This window comes from Scyliorhinus torazame, chromosome 19 (genome assembly GCF_047496885.1).
Source record: "Scyliorhinus torazame isolate Kashiwa2021f chromosome 19, sScyTor2.1, whole genome shotgun sequence".
NCBI lineage: Eukaryota > Metazoa > Chordata > Chondrichthyes > Carcharhiniformes > Scyliorhinidae > Scyliorhinus > Scyliorhinus torazame.
The window spans coordinates 131,649,407-131,670,325 of NC_092725.1; the positions used below are offsets into that span (position 1 = coordinate 131,649,407).

At 43.0% G+C, this 20,919-nt stretch overlaps 1 protein-coding gene across 9 annotated transcripts in view; it reads left to right on the forward strand.

Annotated features, from left to right (window-relative positions):
- Window positions 1–20,919, forward strand: part of ankrd26 (ankyrin repeat domain containing 26) — a 167,376-nt gene that overhangs the window by 128,861 nt on the left and 17,596 nt on the right. For all 9 annotated transcript variants that reach the window (XR_011936562.1, XM_072485232.1, XM_072485228.1 and 6 more), the window contains 7 exons: window positions 269–362; window positions 4,254–4,331; window positions 5,043–5,177; window positions 9,172–9,284; window positions 11,965–12,106; window positions 14,741–15,031; window positions 19,149–19,384. Coding sequence is in view for 8 of the 9 variants with exons in the window: in XM_072485232.1 (XP_072341333.1) it covers window positions 269–362; window positions 4,254–4,331; window positions 5,043–5,177; window positions 9,172–9,284; window positions 11,965–12,106; window positions 14,741–15,031; window positions 19,149–19,384 (1,089 nt within the window). In the remaining variant the exon portion in view is untranslated. The remainder of the gene's footprint in view (window positions 1–268; window positions 363–4,253; window positions 4,332–5,042; window positions 5,178–9,171; window positions 9,285–11,964; window positions 12,107–14,740; window positions 15,032–19,148; window positions 19,385–20,919) is intronic.

The window sequence follows — 20,919 nt, forward strand, 5'->3', positions numbered from 1 at the left end:
GAACCCACCGGCGAGGCCACGGGAGAACTTCGCCCGCAGAGTTAAGTCCACAATCTGATAGCCATGGTTTTCTCCAATGATTGAGCAGGCTCGAAAGGCCAAGACTTCTGTTCCTACTTCTATATCTTATGTTCTAAAGTGTTACTTAATTGTCAAGTGATGAGGACTTTTGAAGTTTCATTCTGAGCATCTATATCTCACAAACTTACATTTAAATTATTTCATCAATATTTAAGACCACCTTTCTCACCCCTGCTTACTGTTACAGATTGGAGATTGAAAATGCAAAATTGGAGTCAATTGCAAAACAACAGGCAAACAAATCTGATTTGATGGAGAAAGAACTTCAAGATACTGTGTCAGTAAGTATGAAAGCCCCATAACACAAGACAGCAATCACAATACAAGTGTTTTCTAAATGTAAATAATGCTAGCCAGTTTTTACGAATGGTTGTGTGTAAAATACCGTGATCACGGTAACTGCGGGTTGGTGTACTTGGAGTAAACCTTGTCTGCCAGTCTATCCATAGAAATAAAGGTAGAGGAGTTGAGAATTAATGGGTCTGCAATGGACCGTGTGAAGGCTAGGGAAGAATGAAAAGTTGGTTAAACTTTCCACTTTGATACAAGAGCAGTAAATGGCACCAACACCATCATCAATGTACCTGGAAAACAGATATGACTGGAATTAAAAAAAGATCTACAATGTCAGGCAGAACTTGGACCCAAGTATGTTCCCAAAGCAGCACCTATTTTGAGAAAGTGAATGAAGTCAAAGGAAAAGTTACTCCGTGTAAGAACAACTTCAGTCAGGTGGAGCAGGATGGTGGGAAACAACGGCATGCTCCAGGCAGAGGTAGGGGATACATCAGAGACTTGGCAATCAGCATCTGCAAAATTAAGGTTGGACTGCCAACCAGCAGCTCTGCCACTCTTATCAACAGCTTTAGTGAAGGTTGGACCTGAGAGAATAGAGTGTTGCAAATCCCAAGGGTGGTAGTTTCGAACGAGTGAGTGAAGCAGAAGAAAGAAGAAGATCTGGAGAAGGGGGAATGCAGGTGGATCAATAATTCTGAAGATGGAAGAAAAGGGCCATTGTGGGAGACAAAGACTTCTTGCTAAAGAAGTGACCATGGAAGCAATGGCAGTAGGGTATTGTTGGCCATTATGAATATACCAAGGTTAGTTCCCACAGTAATGTAATTGAACAAGTTCACTGCATTGTATTTCCTTTCTGCCTCTTCATTCTATGTTGAGGTCATTTTACGTTTGGTAGTGAAATTCTGAAATGTACTCCCTGTGGTTTGTTGTGCAACAATGGTCAGAAAATGGAGTGGAGACATGCCTGATATACAAAACTGGTAGTCAAGGTTTCACATCAGAAGTGCACATGAATGAAACAATCTCCTTGCTTATTTTAGATTGTCTCTCTCTATACTCTTGTGGCTTTTTCTCCTACCCTTGTAGTAATGTGTTTCTGTCAGCAGACGCTAATGTTGTGCTGCATATAATCTGTGAAATTAGGGATTGGGGCTGTTGGTTCAGGTTTAGGGAGTGCCTTTAGAGCTGCAAAATGGCATTGACTGCACACGTGCACATTTGTGTGACAAGCTGCATTTCATGTCATATTCGTGCAGTGGTATAATCAGACAAAGTCAGCATGGATTTACGAAAGGGAAATCCTGCTTGATAAATCTGCTGGAATTTGAAGTTTAACGAGTCGAGTTGACCAGGGAGAACAGGTCAGTATGGTTTATTTAAACTTTAAGAAGGCTTTCGACAAAGTCTCTCATTTGATTTGATTTGATTTATTGTCACATGTACCGAAGTACAGTGAGAAGTATTTTTCTGCAGCCGAGGGAACGTACACAGTACGTACATAGTAGACAAAAAGAATAATCAACAGAGAACACTGACAAATGGTAAATCGACAAACAGTGATTGGTTACTGTGCCTGATGGAAGGGTCTGGAAGAAGGCAATGCCTGGGTTGGAGGGGTCTCTGATCATGCTGCCTGCCTTCCTGAGGCAGCGGGAGGTGTATACAGAATCAATGTGGGGGTGGCAAGCTTGTGTGATGCTTTGGGCTGAGTTCACCACACTCTGCACTCAAGATACTTGTGATCTTGGACCGAGCAGTTGCCATACCAGGCTGTGATGCAGCCGGATAGAATGCTCTCTATCGCGCCTCTGTAGAAGTTTGTGAGAGTCGGTGCGACATGCCAAATTTCTTTAGCTTCCGTAGGAAGTAGAGACGTTGTTGGGCTTTCTTGACTGTTGCATCAACATGAGTGGACCAGGACAGACTGTTGGTGATGGTAACCCCCAGGAATTTAAAGCTATCGACCATCTCCACTTCGGAGCCATTGATGCAGACAGGAGTGTGTGTCGTGCTACGCTTCCTGAAGCCAATGATCATTTCTTGGTCTTTCCGACATTTAGAAAGAGGTTGTTTTCAGTACATCATGCAACCAAGTGATTTATCTCCCTCCTGTAGTCTGATTTGTCGTTGTTTGAGATGAGGCCCACCACATTTGTATCATCCGCAAACTTATAGATCGAGTTGGAGTTAAATCTTGCCACACAGTCATGAGTGTATAGGGAGTACAGTAGAGGACTGAGCACACATCCTTGCGGAGCCCCGGTGTTGAGGACTATTGTGGAGGAGGTGCTGTTGCCTATCCTGACAGATCGCGGTCTGTTGGTGAGGAAGTCAAGGATCCAGCTGCACAGGGAAGGGCCAAGTCCAAGATTGCAAAGTTTGGTTATTAGTATTGTCGGGATAATGGTGTTGAAGGCGGAGCTGTAGTCGATGAACAACAGTCTTACATAGGTGTCCTTGTTGTCGAGGTGTTCAAGTGTTGATTGTAGAGCCAGGGAGATAGCATCTGCTGTGGACCGGTTGCGGTGATGGACAAACTACAGTGGATCGAGACGGTCTGCGGAGAGCTCATAGCAGATTATGAAAAGTTAAAGTGCATGAGATTGCGGGTAGTGTCTTGAGATGGACAGAAAGCTGCAATCTCCACAAATCCATGAGATATTCTGGCCTCTTGAGCAATCCCAATTGTAATTGCTTCACCATTGGTTGCTGTGCCCTAATGCTGCCCAAGCTCTGGGATTCCCTCCCCAAATGATGCCACTTTTGAAACTCTTTCTTCTTTAAAATGCTCCTTGACCATCCTTTTGATCATCTGCCTTATTTGTTTTTAAGATGGGGTCCGCTGTCAAATGTTGCTTTACATGCGCCACTTTTTAAACAATTAGATATGGGGGTCACTGGCAGGGCCAGCATTTATTGCCCCTGAGCTGAATGGTTTGTTAGGCCATTTCAAAGGACAGTCAACCACATTGTTGTGTGTAGGCCAGACCAGGTAAGGACAGCAGTTTTTCTTCCCTAAAAAGGACATTAGCAAACCAAATAGTTTTTTTATGACAATGGCCTCATAGTCATGAGTAGTCTTGAATTCCAGATTTATTTTATTGAATTCAAATTTCACCATTTGCCATGCTAGAAATCGAACCCGATCCACAGAACCATAGAATCATATCATAGAATTTACAGTGCAGAAGGAGGCCATTCAGCCATTGAGTCTGCACCAGCCCTTGGAAAGAGCACCCTACCCAAGCCCACACCTCCACCCTATCCCCGTAACCTAGGAACCCCACCTAACCTTTTTGGACATTAAGGGCAATTTAGCATGGCCAATCCACCTAACCTGCACATCTTTGGACTGTGGGAGGAAACCGGAGCGCCCGGAGGAAATCCACGCATACACGGTGAGACTGTGCAGACTCTGCACAGACAGTGACCCAAGCCGGGAATCAAACCTGGGACCCTGGAGCTGTGAAGCTAACCACTGTGCTATCATGCCGCCCTACATTACTTTGGGTCTCTAGATTACTAGTCCAGTGAAAGTACCACTGTTCCACTACCTCTACTTTTATTACACTAAAGGGGCTATATAAACACAGATTGATAGTGTTGTTGTAAGATACCACATGTAGCTATATACAAATTATTAGGATTTAGTTTAATCTCATACGAGGCAAAGAGAAGATTGGATAGAGGTATCAAAATCATGAGAGGCGCTGAATACAGTAGAATTGGGGTGGGGGGGTTTACATGGAAAATACAGGAGAATGACACCAAGTTATAATGTGCATTTGGAGAGCCGGTGTGTACACAATGGGCCAAATGGCCTCCTTCTGTGCCATAATAATTCTGTGATTATTTCAATGTTATCTCATTAGGTCCGTGCTCGTCTAGAAGACTTGATAACAAGCTTACAAGGGGTGAAGGTTAACTTGGAAGATCAACTCGGACAAGAGGTCTGATATTTCCATTACAATGTAATCTATATATGATGTTTATAATCTGACGACCAAAACAGCAGATTATTGGGCGTGATCTGTCAGCCTCACAGTGCCCAACTCTGGGCGTGACGAGGCTGGGTAAATCTGATGAGGGATATTTCGTGAGATTTACTGGCCTCATCACGCCTCGTGAAGCTTTGCGATCTGGATCCCGCCCACTGAGGTCGGGACCCAGATTGGCACATTGAAGTGAGCAGTTAGTCTCACTTGAATATGTCTACGCCAGATCAACCCTGGACCTGAATGCCTCGACTCTGAGACCCCGAGCACTGGTTTCCACAAGTGTACCAACACTTGGTGTGTGTGCATGTGCATGCGGTGTGTGGAGGCCCACGAAAGCGGAGTTCTCTCAGCATTACGAACCACCCAGCTACACACGCAGGACACAGGGCTCTGTTTCATCTCTGTTACTTCGCGCCCATTATCTTTGTTAAATTAGCACTTAAGTGACTGATTTTATTTGTTACCTAGAATAATTCGACCCTGCAACCCTAATCTGTCTAGTTGCTGTGCCATATCTTGAAATATTTTGGTTTTATTCTGTGACAAGTGTCAGTTGCTTTTATTTGGCTATTTAAATGTAGGCAATCAAGAAATAAGCTCCATTATTTAATGACTGATGAATGTCTATAGAGATCAAATTTTTTTTCATGCATATTTGTTTAGGTACAAAAGCAAACTATGTTGTCACAAAGTGCAAAAGATTCTCATCAACTGTGGGAGGAGGAATTGAAAACGCGATCTAAGCTTGGACTTCGACTTTCTCACTTGAATAGAGAAAAAGATGACCTGACAGGCCAGGTAAAGACAGGGTGAACAGATAGTTTGTGATATATTACTCTTCTCGCTTAAATCTGATTTGGAACAACGACCAATAGTGCAACTTCGGCAGCTTTCCTCAGGTGTGATTGTTCACAGATCGGCCTGAACAGTGGGTTGTTGAGTATGTTTTCTTGCAGAACAATAGCAAAATATTTCTAATCACCCAGATAATGGATCCAGAAAATTCCATAGAAATTACAATACAGAAACAGGCCACAAATCGATGTGCCTGTTCTTTCTATAACCATCAAGCAATCTGACATGACCTTTGCGTCTATCAATTTCTGTCATGTGGCCCTGACTTCATTTATTTATTCATTGATTCATATTATATTGATCAAGTTGCAAAAGGCTAAATCGCACGGAATCCAGGGTGAGTTAGCCAATTGGATATAAAATTGGCTTGCCGACCAAAGCCAAAGGATAGTTGTAGAGGGTTGTTTTCAAACTGGAGGCCTGTGACCAGCGGTGTGCCTCGGGGATCAGTGGTGGGTCCACTGTTATTTGTTATATATATTAATGATTTGAATGAGAATGTAGGAGGCATAGTTAGTAAGTTTGCAGATGGCACCAAGATTGGTGGCATGGCGAAGGTTATATAAGATTGCAACAATGAATGGCAGCTGGCGTTCAATTTGGATAAATGTGAGGTGATGCATTTTGGAAAATCAAAACAGGGCAGGACCTACTCGGGTAATGGTAGGGAGTTGGGGAGAGTTACAGAACTAAGAGATCTAGGGGTGCAGGTTCATAGCTTCTTGAAGGTGGTGTCGCAGGCGGACAGGGTGGTGAGGAAGACATTCAGCATGCTAGGTATTATTGGTCAGAATATTGAATACAGGAGTTGGGATGTCTTGAAGTTGTTTGACATTGGTAAGACCACACATGGAATACTGTGTTCAGTTCTGGTCACCCTATTATAGGAAGGATATTGTTAAACTAGAAAAATGTGCAGAAGAGTTTTACGAGGATGCTACCAGGACTTGATGGTCTTGAGTTATAAGGAGAGGCTGGAAATTATTTCCCTGGAGCGTAGGAGGCTTTGGGGTGATCTTATAGAGATCTATAAAATAATGAGGAGCATCGATAAGGTAGATAGTCAACATCTTTTCCCAAAGGTAGAGGAGTCTGGAACTAGAGGGCATAGGTTTAAGGTGAGAGGGGAGAGATACAAAAGAGACCAGAGGGGAAATGTTTTCACACCAAGGGTGGTGAGCATCTGGAACGAGCTGCCAGAGGCGGTGCTAGAGGCTGGAAGTGTTCTAGTATGAAGTGCCTTCTTTGGTTGAAAGATTTTCAGTACAAAATCTATATTTATGGTTATACTCTCAATTACATGTTTAATATTATAAAGCATTTTCATTTTTAGTACAGTTTTAGAATGGGGGTGGCACAGTGGTTAGCACTGTTGCTGCACAGCGCCAGGGTTCCAGGTTCGATTCTGACCTTGGGTGACTGTGTGAAGTTTGCACGTTCTCCCTGTGTCTGTGGGGGTTTCCTCCGGGTGCTCCGGTTTTCTCCCACAGTCCAAAGATATGCAGATTAGGTGAACTGGGCATGCTAAATTGCCCAAATGTTAGCTGGGGTTATGGGGCTAGGAGTGGAGGATTGGGCCTAGGCAGAGTGCTATATCGGAGCAAGGGCTTGTGTAGAGTCGATGGGCTGAATGGCCTCCTTCTGCACTGTAGGGAGTCTGAGGATTCTATGATTTCATGTGACATAAGAGAAAGTGGTGGAGTTGAAAAACTAATCGTTAATCAAAATACAGCTTGATTGTAAAACATAAAACAAAATTATTAAAGTACAGTCCAAAGAATTAAATAATGCAATATTTTAATTCCAGCAAATGTAATTGTATAAAATATATGTACAACATTCTCCACATTTAAATGTATGGAACGCTTGGAACTATTTGTAAAAATCACAATATAATAGTGAGATAAAAACATCAACTATTTCATTGCAGGATGAGTCGATAACCTTGAAATCTACTGTCTTAAAGATGCACCAATATATTGCCTGTATTTTGTCGCAAAAATAATGAAGTCATCAGTGCTATTAATGAGTAATATTAATAAATAGTAAGTCAGACAAGCAACTTGCACAACCTCAAATGTGCAATTAAACATGGAAAAAAAGAAGTTGCTGACCAAGCTTCCTTGCCTCACGAGAAACTGTGTGATGCTGATAACCTCCCAGAGACTCCGGATTGAAATGTACAGAACAATGTAAAGTCGGGTTACTTAGATGATAGATATCTATTAAATATGCGAGGAAAGGTTACAGCATGTTTATTCCAGCCCACGTTAATTTTAGTAGCATGATATCTTGATTACAGACAAACAAGCTCTATGAAGATTAATTTTAACAAATGTTGAGTCTCATTTCTACAGATTTTGGTTTTTGTAGATTTATTTTTGTTCTAATGTCACTTTGTCTCTCTGTCTCTGTTTTAATCCCATCTTTCTATTTCACTTGCCCCATTGGATATTCAATTAAGTATTCCTCCTTTTTTAGACTACACGGTGAATTTTTACTCTGAAGTTGGGGCTAGGAGGGTGTTGAATTGAAATTGGTAAATCTGGGAGAATGAGCTTAACCTCAGGCCCTGCTGGACTTAATGGCAGGATCTGATTTTTTGCTTTTGTTTCCTATCCGCAGTCAAATAAATTGAGAGCCTGGCTGTTGGCCTTCAGCATTAGGCTGAAGATGTGCAGAAGGGAGGGATTGGAAGCTGGTGGAGGTATTGGTGGAAAGAGGAAGCTGGGGGAAAAGTGAGATCCAAGTTGCCTCCCAGATTCAGCAGTCCAGACCTTCCCTTTGTTTTGTTCTAAATAAATTTAGAGTGCCCAATTTTTTCCAATTAAGGAGCAATTTAGTGTGGCCAATTCACCTATCCTGCACATCATTTTGGGTTGTGGGGATGAGATCCACGCAAACATGGGAAGAATGTGCAAACTCCACACAGACAGTGACCCGAACCCGGGTCCTCGGCGCTGTGAGGCAACAATGCTAACCATTTCACCATCGTGCTGCCCTTGATCTTCCTTTAGTTGCCAGGTTTCCCGAGGCCCACCATCTAAAATTAGATTTGAAATTGTGGATTAATATGAGCCAGGCAGCTTAATTAAATTAGTTAAATTGCAGCCCTCAGCTGCTGGAAGTGGCTTGATTACCTGATCCCACCCTACCTTCATAAAACTGGAAGTGAGTTGGTAATGAGTCTGATTCAGAATCACATAATCCATGGCTCAAACCTGCCCAGTTTTGGCGTTAAAATTCCCCCCGGCACGTCTCAGTTAGGATTCTGCCATCTGGTTATGACTATTCTCCTTGTTTGCCCTGTTCCTACAGGTCCCAGATATGCTGTAAAGGGCACTACACTCTTTCAGATTTCTGATCACCACAAATTCCAACAGAAAGGTCCATAGAAAATCTAGATAAATATCAGTGTAATTAAGTTCATTTGCCACTACTGCAAAATCTGTGCCACTCAAGGTTAAGTTTCCAAAATTACAAGCAGCTAGCCCCATTATGAATAGAATAGCAATAAACTGGAAATTTGTTATAGCTCATTACATATCCCATCATGACTGTGATATGGCACATCATATGAAAATTGTTCACTACATAATGGTATTAAGAGCTTACTTCATGTAATAAGAGTGCATATTAATAGAAAAATACGTTATTTTATTGAAAATGATATATTCAGTAGTTTTGAGATTATCCCGAATAATGTTACTCATTAATGCTTATGTTAACATCACTTGGCGAAATAGTTTTTGCACAAACCGATTGTGCAACAGTACTATGTGGCCAATTACAAAATTTAAACCTTCCAATAATTGTAAGTATACGTGCCAAAATATAAGGAGTGATTATTAGTGTAATTACTGATTCCTTCCACTTGTATCTATCTTTATTATTTAATTGTAACCTTGAGTAAAAAGAAATAACATTATTTTTAAAGGTTGAAATTGAAAAGAAAAAAGTAAAGAAGCTTGCAGAGTTTAAGCGATCAGTAGAAACCAGACTGGCTCAGGAAATGAAAAGGAACAATGAGCTTCAGAGAGAACTGAACCGGTATGATATTAACTTTGCCACATATCTATCTGGACTGTATTAAACAATGTTTTGAAATTCCAGCACCATACAACTTTTTCTGCGACTCTTTATCATCCTTCTTGTCACAGTTTTCTATTATAATTAACTATAATTAATCATTTTACCCATCTGTTTAGAGTCCCCTCAACTTGATCTCCAAACACTCAAAAGGCTCCCAAAATTCAGATCAGGGGCGTCATTCTCCGACCCCCCGCCAGGAGCATTCCGCACCTTTGGGCCGGCGCGATGCCCGTCTGATTGGCGCTGTTTTTGGCGCCAGTCGGCGGACATCGCACCGTTGGGGGAGAATTTTGCCCCACGTGTCTGATGCAGAGTCTTGGCACCTCTTCTGGCTCTTGTATAGAACTTTCTTGATCAGTATGTCTCTAGACTAACAAGAAAGGAAACATGATTGGACCTGGATCTGGGAAATGAAGTGGGGCAAATAGATGTATGACAGTAGGAGATCATCTAGCTACAGTGACCATAAACATAATTTAGTTTCTAGCAATTAAGAAAAGAGGAAAATTATAAAGATAAAAATGCTCAATTGAAGAAGAACTAACATCAATGATTTAAGAAAGAACCCATCACAGGAAATTGGAAAAGACAATTGCAGGATAAAGAGGTGACGAGCAATGAAGGACATTCAAGTAAGAGAAGTTCAGGTTCAAACTGCCCATCTTCCTTTTGGAGGAAACTGGTAGAACATCCAAAGCTAATGCACACTGGATATTAAAGTTGCAATAAAGCAGAAAAGGATGGTTCTGAAAAATGTCAGGAGCAAGATTCAAATAATAACCAACAAGCACAGTACAGGAGGGAATTGAGGAAGTCCATACAGGAGGCGAAGGAAGGTTGCAATGTTAGCAAGCAACATTAAGTTGAACCCTAAAATATTTTGTAAACAAATGAAGTGTAAACTTTTAGCTAGGGGCCTATTAAGGACCCAACAGAAAATCTTCATGTTGAAGTAGAGGATATAGCTAACCTGTTAAATGAGTCTTGAGTACACTGCTTTGGAGGGGGTGGCGCATCGCGAAAGTGAAATTCAAATGACCACTAGAGTGCTTGTGCACTGATCTGAGTGCTTGCATCCATGCTTGGATACTATCATAAATGCTAGATACGATCAACTCCAACAAGAGAAATTGGACCATCTGCCCTTCACATTCAATGGCATTACCATCGCTGAATCTGCCATAATTAGAATATGCTGGGGGGACACCATTAATCGGAAAGATATTGGGCTGGATTCTCCGATTCCGAGGTTATGTCCTCACGCCGCCGTGGGAACGGTGGTGTTTTACACCCGAACATTTGGCGCTGAATTGCCAATGATCCTCAGTTTGGCTGGGGGCTAGCATGCTGGCAGCGTAGAGTACCCAGCTCGAGCTGCCGATACGGCTCGGAGAATTGCCGGGACCGTGGCCAGCCACGTGCAGACCCGGCTTGCAAAATAGTGCCCCCCCCTTTGGCCGGCTTGCAAGCCCCGGGCCACCCCCCAACAATGCCCCCAGCCCCTGACAAAGTCCCCCCTGCCCGCGGATCAGCCCTCCCCCGACTGTGGCGGCACTGGACTGAGTCCGCAGCTGCCACACTGAGTTCCCAATGGATGACAGCACACGCGACCGACGCCATCGGGAACTCGGCTGATCGGGGGGGAGGGGCGCATCAGGAAACATCCTGAGGCCGTCGATATGGCGCAGAGTATGCCGCTTTGGTGGGGGTGGTGCATCGCGAAAGTGAAATTCAAAATGGCCACTAGAGTGCTTGTGCCCTGATCTGACTGGAGTCCTTGCATCCATGCTTGGATACTAGCATAATTAGGAATCATGTTAAGTTGGTTATGTGTGGGCAGTACGGTGGCACAGTGGTTAGCACAGCTCCCTCACGGCGTTGAGGTCCCAGGTACGGTCCCAGCTCTGGGTCACTGTCCGTGTGGAGTTTGCACATTCTCCTGTGTTTGCGTGGGTTTTGTCCCCACAACCCAAAGATGTGCAGGTTAGGTGAATTGGCCACGCTGAATTACCCCTTAATTGGAAACAAATTAATTGGGTACTCTAAAATTTTTTTTAACATTATGTGTTTTTAAAAGGATTTTGTCACCTACCAGGTCAATGGAGAAATTGACCTTTCTTAATTTGGAGCAGGATATTTTTAAGGGGCATTTTCATTCCAATTTGGGAAACATGTATTATTTAATTCGTAAATATTGCTAATTGTTGTAAAATAAACCGGCCTGTCTCAGTTATTGCAGGAAGCCCCTCTCTTGTCCAACCCTACTATGATAGAAATGGGAACGGTTCTCCTTCCCCCCCCTCCCTTCAACACCACCTTTCCTCTTGCCTCTCCCTCCTCCTTTTCATTGCTCCACTCTCCTTGTATCCAGTTTGCTTTATATACCGATATTTGGGAAAAATCTTTCGGAGCACTTTTTTTCCCTTCCTGATTTTAATTCACACTTTGAGCCTATAGTTTCTGCCTTAAAGAATGCCTATAATGTTTTTTAATTGCGTATACTCAAGATTAGAAACAATAATACTTGAATTATGTGGAATATGATCCCTAGTAAAAGGTATATTGAGCCAATCTAAAGTAATTAAAAGCCAGCAATTGTGGACAGATTTCAGCACAGGTGATCATGTTTGTTATACAGAATGAGGACACTGTTGAAGACTACCAAGAAGAAGCTGAAGGAATATGATAGTGGACAGTTTGTCACCCAAATTAGTGGTATTCAAGAACTGGATCATGGACACTCTGAAACTACAGTCACCATTAGCAAACTGAAGACAAAGGTGAGGCCATTTTATATCCTACATTTAATGGTGCAATACATTTTATACATAAGCATTATACTGGTGCCACAAGATGATACGCCATGGAGTAGTGTACAGATACACACCAACACCCTCTACTTTATGAATCCCCAGCCATGAGGTTAGGTTAAAAGTAAATTGGATAGATCACTCCAAATTGAATTCTTCACCTCTTCTAAATCAAAAGTGGGTTGGCGCAAAACCCCCGAGAGCAGGAAGCTTGCTTTCTCCACACAAAATTATGACAGTATAACAAACATGACAGGCAATGGACACCAATACTGTTTTCAATGCCGCCTTACTCGCGATCTAAAGGCTTTATTATTCTTGGGTAAATCAGAAAATCCTGTTCGATTGAACAGAACCGAAACAGGTTATTCTGTATTGCTGAAGGTGCCTTCTTTAAGATCAGACATTAAATCGAGGTCCCATCTGCCTTCTCGGGTGTAAAAGATCCCATGGTGCTTTTTCAAAGAAGATTGGAGAGGCGGAACCAGGGTATTGAATTTGATGATCAGCATCTCCAGTGTCCTCACTAATATTGATCCCTGAGTTAACATCGCAAAAACTGCTATTAATTTCCCATTCCATCTTTGTTTCAATATACCTGTACAACTTAATTGGTCCTGAGAATGGCTCCTATTTTAAAATATCTAGAAATATAGACACTATTCCCTAACATCACCTTTTATCCAGTCATTGATATACATAAAAACATACATAGAAAATAGAAGCGGGAGGAGGACATTTGACCTTCGAGCCTGCTTCACCATTCATTATCATGGCCGATCATCAAGTTCAACACCCTGATCCCGCCTTCCCCCCGCATATGCCTTTAATCCCGTTGGCCCCAAGAGCTCTATTCAATTCCTTCTTGAAATGAAATTTTTTTCACCTGAGCTACCTTTTGTGGTAGTGAATTTCGTAGCTTCGCCATTCTCTAGGTGAAGAAATTTCTCCTCGCCTCAGTCCTAAAAGGTTTACCACTTACCCTCAAACTATGACCCCTAGTTCTGGACTCCCCCACCATCAGGAACATTCTTTCTGAACCTACCCTGTCTAATCCTGTTAGAATTTTGTAAGTTTCTAAGGGATCCCTTCTCATTCTTCTAAACTCCAATGAATATAATCCTAACTGACTTAGTCTCTCCTCATATGACAGTCTTGGCATCCCAGGAATCAGCCTGGTAAACCTTTGCTGCACTCCCTCCATAGCAAGAACACCCTTCCTCAGATAAGGACACCAAAACTGCACACAATACTCCAGGCGTGGCCTCACCAATGCTCTATGCAATTGTAGTAAAACATCCCTATTCCTATACTCAAATCCTCTTGCTATAAAGACCAACATACCATTTGCCTTCTTTATTGCCTGCTGTACCTGCGCACTTACTTTCAGTGACTGATAGATGAGGACACCAAGGTCTTGCTGAGTATCCACCTCTCTCAATTTTCACCCATTCAAGTAATAATCAGCCTTCATATTTTTGCTACCAAAGTGGATAACCTCACATTATCCACATTATACTGCATCTGCCATGCATATGCCCACTAACAGCCTGTCAAAATCCTACTGAAGCATAGACATAAAATATACAGTGCAGAAGGAGGCCATTCGGCCCATCGAATCTGCCCCGGCCCTTGAAAAGAGCACCCCACTTAAGCCCACATCTCCGCCCCATACCCGCAACCCAGCAACCCCACCCAACCCCTTTGGACACTAAAGGAAATTAGTATGGCTAATCCATCTAACCTGCACGTCTTTGGACTGTGGGAGGAAAGCGGAGGTCCCGGAGGAAATCCACACAGACACGAGGAGAACGTGCAGACTCCACGCAGATAGTGACCCAAGCCGGAAATGAAACCTGGGACGCTGGAGCTATGAAGCGACAGTGCTAACCACTGTGCTACCGTGCCACCCGCCTCTGCATCATCCTCACAGTCCACCCTCCCTCCCAACTGTATCATCTTCAAATTTGGAGATACTATGTTTAGTTCCCTGTCCAAATAATTAATATATAATGTGAACAGTTGAGGTCCGAACACAGATCCCGTGGTACTCCACTAGTCATTGCCTGCCAATCGGAAAAAGACCCATTCATTCCAACTTTTAGCTTTCTCTCTACTAACCAGCTTTCCATCCATCCCAATTCGCAATCCCATGCGCTTTAACTTTAAATAATAATCTGCTATGTGAGACCTTGTCGAAAGCCTTCTGAAAGTCTAAATAAATCACATTCACCGGTTCTCCCTGGTCAACTCTCCTAGTTACATCTTCAAAGAATTTCAGTAGTTTTCTCAAGCATGATTCCCCTTTTGTAAATCCATGCTGACTTTTTCTGATTATACCACTGCTTTCCAAATGTATGAAATCCTTGATAATGGTCTCTAGGAACTTCCCTACTACTGACATTAGGCTCACTGGTCTATACTTAGTGAACAAAAGCAATCCCAGAATATGCTTCCAGTAACTACATCTAGATATATTAAATTGAATGTCATTTATCAGATTTTGGACCTACCAAAAATTAAGCAGGAATATTAAGATGTGATTTACATGTCATGAAAGACATTTTTGAACTATTTATAACCCAATTTCTCCATATCTTTCAGATTGATGACTTATCCCAGCAACTAGAAACAGAATCTGCAAAATGTAGGCGTTTGGAATCAACCAGTCAAGAACTTTCTGCACAGGTCACATCAATGAGAATTTTACAGAAGAACCAAGATCGGCTAGAGAATAGAAAACATCAGCTAGAGGAGGAAGTAGCCAGTCTGAAACATCAGCTTGAAACCAATGTGATGAACTACAGTCACATAGAACAATACAAAAGGGAGGTAGAGGAACATGCTCGTAAGGAAATCAAACAGAAACTAGAAGAAGTCAATTTATTCTTACAGGTGAGGCAATGCATTTAATTTCAAACCCGAGATGTAGGAATAAATGATGCCTGAATAATAAACAAGAAAGTGTTTATCGACTTGATAGAGACATTGCTAAATATTAAAATTTACTACAGCTGGAGAAAAGTAACATAAGGATCTAAATTTTTAAAACATTTTCTTTGTCTGTTTTATCTTGTCTTTTCTTTCCAACATTATTTCTGTACCTAAATTCAGATTGAAATCACTCTTGGTTCAGACTGCGCTGCTCATTTAATAATTCTTCAGTCTGGTTGTTTAAAATGTTTAGTTGCTTGCCTTGTTCACACGGCAATTATCCTGTAGAGTGAGCTACACTTCTTGGCCATCCCACTAACAGCAACCTTCCATTGCAAAAGCCCATAAAATATCTGGGCAAGTTAAAGTCGAACAAATATCAGGCACCATTCATTCACCATTCACAATAAAATCTGTCCCAATACCTTTTTAGCCTACTGAATTGAACAGTTTGTAGGTTCCTGTAAAACCAAGAAATCTTGATGTGCATAATTCTATTTCCATGGGCTTGAAAGTTAAATGTCTCCTGCCTGCAATGATTTAAACTAACATGGAAATATTTGAATGAGTTTTGCTTCTAATGTAAGAAACACATTCCGAGAAAGATTCTTCTAAATTGAAAGTGAACCCTTGGAAAGTGACAGGTCCCGGCGGGGTCGCTGGTCGTGCACTCCGATCCTGCGCAGATCAACTGCCGTATGTGTTCGTGGGCATCTTCAACCTCTCCCTACTCTGTCCCGAGGTTCCCACCTGCTTCAAAAAGGCCATCATCATACCGGCAACGTGCCTCAACGGCTACTGTCCAGTGGCCTTGACATCGATCATTATGAAGTGCTTCGAGAGGTTGGTCATGAGATACACTACATCAACTTCATACTCCCAGATTGCCTTGATCTACTGCAATTTGCATACCTCCACAGCAGACACCATCTCCCTGGCCCTACACTCATCCCGGGAGCATTTCGACAACAGGGATTCCTACGTCAGACTCCTATTCATTGACTACGGCTCTGCTTTCAACACCACAATTCCAGCCAAGCTCTTATCAAAGCTCCAAAATTTAGGCCTTGGCTCCTCCGCAACTGGATCCTGGACTTCCTGACCCATAGACCACAAACAGTAAGGATAAACAAACACCCACCTTCACGATAATTCTCAGTACCGGGGCCTTGCAAGGCTGGGTACTTAGCCCCCTACTATACACACACACAACCGTGTGTCAAATATTTGGCTCCAACTCCTTCTACACGTTTGCTGATGACATGACCGTAGTAGGTCGGATCTCGAGCAATGATGAGTCAGAATACAGGAGGGAAATAGTGAACCTAATGGAGTGGTGTAACGACAACAATCTCTCCCTCAATGTCAGCAAAACTAAATGCTGGTCATTGACTTCAGGAAGCAAAGTATCGTACATACCCCTGTCAGCATCAACGGGGCCGAGGTGGAGATGGTTGAAAGCTTCAAACTCCTAGGTGTGCACATCACCAACAATCTGTCCTGGTCCACCCACGTCGACGCTACGACCAAGAAAGCACATCAGCGCCTAATCTACCTCTAGAAACTAAGGGAATTCGGCATGTCCACATTGACTCTTACCAATTTTTACAGGTGCACCATAGAAAGTACCTTCGACAGTCTCCTATCTGGCTGCATCACAGCCTGGCATGACAACTGCTCAGCCCAAGACTGGAAGAAACTACAAAGAGTCGTGAACACAGCCCAGTCCATCACACAAACCTGCCTCATAGAACATAGAAAAATACAGCACAGAACAGGCCCTTCGGTCCACGATGTTGGCCGAACCTTTGTCCTAGATTAATCACAGTGCAGAAGGAGGCCATTTGGCCCATTGAGTCTGCACCGGCTCTTGGAAAGAGCACCCTACCCAAGATCAACACCTCCACCCAACACTAAGGGCAATTTTGGACACTTAAGGGCAATTTATCATGGCCAATCCACCTAACCTGCACATCTTTGGACTGTGGGAGGAAACCGGAGCACCCGGGGGAAACCCACGCACACACGGGGAGGATGTGCAGACTCCGCACAGGCAGTGACCCAAGCCGGAATCGAACCTGGGACCCTGGAGCTGTGAAGCAATTGTGCTATCCACAATGCTACCGTGCTGCCCTTAAGAACAAATTAATCTACACTATATCATTCTACCGTAATCCATGTACCTATCCAATAACTGCTTGAAGGTCCCTAATGTTTCCGACTCAATTACTTCCACAGGCAGTGCATTCCATGCCCCCACTACTCTCTGGGTAAAGAACCTACCTCTGACACCCCCCCTACATTTTCCACCATTCACCTTAAATTTATGTCCCCTTTTAATGGTTTGTTCCACCCGGGGAAAAAGTCTCTGACTGTCTACTCTATCTATTCCCCTGATCATCTTATAAACCTCTATCAAGTCGCCCCTCATCTTTCTTCGTTCTAATGAGAAAAGGCCTAGCACCCTCAACCTTTCCTCGTAAGACCTACTCTCCATTCCAGGCAACATCCTGGTAAATCTCCTTTGCACCTTTTCTAAAGCTTCCACATCCTTCCTAAAATGAGGCGACCAGAACTGTACACAGTACTCCAAATGTGGCCTTACCAAAGTTTTGTACAGCTGCATCATCACCTCACGGCTCTTAAATTCAATCCCTCTGTTAATGAACGCTAGCACACCATAGGCCTTCTTCACAGCTCTATCCACTTGAGTGGCAACTTTCAAATATGTATGAACATAGGCCCCAAGATCTCTCTGCTCCTCCACGTTGCCAAGAACTCTACCGTTAACCCTGTATTCCGCATTCATATTTGTCCTTCCAAAATGGACAGCCTCACACTTTTCAGGGTTAAACTCCATCTGCCACTTCTCAGCCCATCTCTGCATCCTATCTATGTCTCTTTGCAGCCGACAACAGCCCTCCTCACTATCCACAACTTCACCAATCTTCGTATCGTCTGCAAATTTACTGACCCACACTTCAACTCCCTCATCCAAGTCATTAATGAAAATCACAAACAGCAGAGGACCCAGAACTGATCCCTGCGGTACGCCACTGGTAACTGGGCTCCAGGCTGAATATTTGCCATCCACCACCACTCTCTGACTTCTATCGGTTAGCCAGTTCGTTATCCAACTGGCCAAATTTCCCACTATCCCATGCCTCTCATCCATTGACTTTGTCTACACCTCCTGCTGCCTTGGGGAAAGCGGGCAGAATAATCAAAGACTCCTCCCACCTGGGTTATTCTCTTTTTCCAACTTCTTCCATTGGGCAGGAGATACAAAAGTCTGAGAAGACGTACTAACAAGATTCACAAACAGCTTCTTCCCTGCTGTTACCAGACTCCTGAATGACTCTTATGGACTGACCTGATCTCTTCACACACCTTCTCTACTGAGTAGTACTGCCCACCGTATGCTCACCCATTGCCTGTGCCTATGTATTTACATTGTGTATTTAGGTATGTCCGATGCTTTTTTTTCATGTGTGGAACGATCTGTCTGGACTGTACCCAGAACAATTCTTTTCACTTTATCTCGGTACACGTGACAATAAAACAAATCCAAATCCAATTCTTGTGGCTTGATTTAATGCTAGTAATATTTCTTTTTATTTATTAGTTTTAAATATAGTCCAGCAATAGTTTTTTCTGCCTGCTGGAGAGAATAGGAATATGTAGGCAACCCATGTAAAAGGACAACTGTTAATCTTAAAACCCCTTATACCATTCACAGCATACCTTGGACTGTTCCATTTCACTGGAACTGGCACAAATGCACTTATGGAAACTACTGTTTAACATGAACACAAAAAAATACTAAGACGAAAGAGAAAATTGTATATATAGCACCATATCTCGAGGCACTATTTTGCAACTGAAAAACAGCCTCAAAGATAGCAGCAAATCTGTAAAATGAATGCTTAATTTGTGTAATCTGGTCTCCGAATGTGACTGCTAATTTAAGGTCTCGGTGCAGTGTGATGTAAATGATAGTCATTTTCAAAAAACAATGTGTGATTTCAAATTATTTTATCCCAATGCTGTATTAAATTGTTTCACTCTGCACGTTTAGACACAACAGGCCTCCCAAGAAGCCTTGGAACAATTGAGAGCCACAAATGAAAGTACAGTTAAAAGCCAATTGGAGCAGAGAATAAAAGATCAGGAATCAGAGCTGAGTAATCTTAGAGCTTCACAACAAGACAGCATGAATCTGAAAGAATCTGCACACTTGGAACTTGAAAGATACAAGGAATTGTTTTCTGAGGAATTAAAACTACGCAAATCCCTTGCAGCCAAACTTGATAGGTGAGACATTTATAAACATTATCCTCAAACACCCCAATGGTTCCATATAATTTGATATTGCTATAAAGAGCTGGTTGGGAAGGCTGTTGCGATGCCAGGTAATGGAACTGACCTGGTCACTTGTCGGGATTCACAAGTATGAGGAGTAGTAGCTTTGGTGACGAGCCGCTGACACGAAAGTTACCGTCCCTAATATGAACTAGAAATTTCAATTTCAGGAGTATGGCAGATAATCAAAACAGGAACTGAAAATAGTGTTCTTGGTTCAGTATTTGAACATCAAAGATGATGATTATTTAAATTTTAGTTGATCAGTTTGCGTACATAAATGTTTTATCTCATAGTATAATATGCTACTTTTTAAATGCACAAGGCAAGATCATCAGTGGTTCCAGTAGACAGACTTACTCACATGTCATGTTTTATGCTGGCTGTTTTCATACCTTTGCATGCATCTCTTGGAAAATAATGTGAAGTTGTGGGAGGGTTCGCTGACCAACAGTCTGACATGAAATACTCTTTCCATGGCCATAACTGTCTCTGTGTTGGCCGTTAGGTTGGGTATTTATATATGACAGTGGTGTTTATGGGAACCCGCACCCCATACTATGAAGTTTGGAGGGGGAGGGAGGGCATCTAAACAAGTTACACACAAGCGCCTTCCTAGATCTCAACCCAGAATTCAGAGTCTCCATTTGCCAGAATTGTTGTGAGCAGATTTGAATCCTGCTGCTTCTTATTTGGGCAGGAATGCAACCACTAAACTGCAGACCTGCTCAGTTATGCCTCTTACAGTTTAGGAGATTCACAACCTGGAAGTGGGACGATCTTAAATGGCCAAATGTCAACAACAAAATAACAGTGGCCACGATTTTCTGGATCTGGTCGCCCCGGGCGCAAATCCCGTAATGGCCGCAAAATCTCACGAGAGGCCAAAAGTCAGCGAGAACGCCGAACACGATCTTTCTGGGCCCTCCCTGTTGAAGTAATCTGGTTCATGCCTGGAAAGGGCAAGAACCTGATTTGAATCCCTTTGAATTAGTGAGTTTAAAGTCGGATATCCTGGCCTCAATGTATCTTCCCGTTCACCAGCATGATTACTATTACTGTATAAAAACATGGACTGCAGAGGGAGGAGGCCAGTACCGCTCTCCACACTCTGTGCCATGGTGCGCAAGGGGAAAGTACTGCTGGACAGCTGTGGATGGGAGTGGAGGGGGTTGTTCAAGGGTTTCTGGGGTTTGAGGGGGTTGTGCTGGAGGTGAGGCAGGCAGATCGGAGGTCTCCTCCGGGCAGGGGGTCGCGGATGGTCTTAAAAGTGTTGCTAAAAGGGCAGCACGGTAGCCTTGTGGATAGCACAATTGCTTCACAGCTCCAGGGTCCCAGGTTCGATTCCAGCTTGGGTCACTGTCTGTGCGGAGTCTGCACATCCTCCCCGTGTGTGCGTGGGTTTCCTCCGGGTGCTCCGGTTTCCTCCCACAGTCCAAAGATGTGCAGGTTAGGTGGATTGGCCATGATAAATTGCCCTTAGTGTC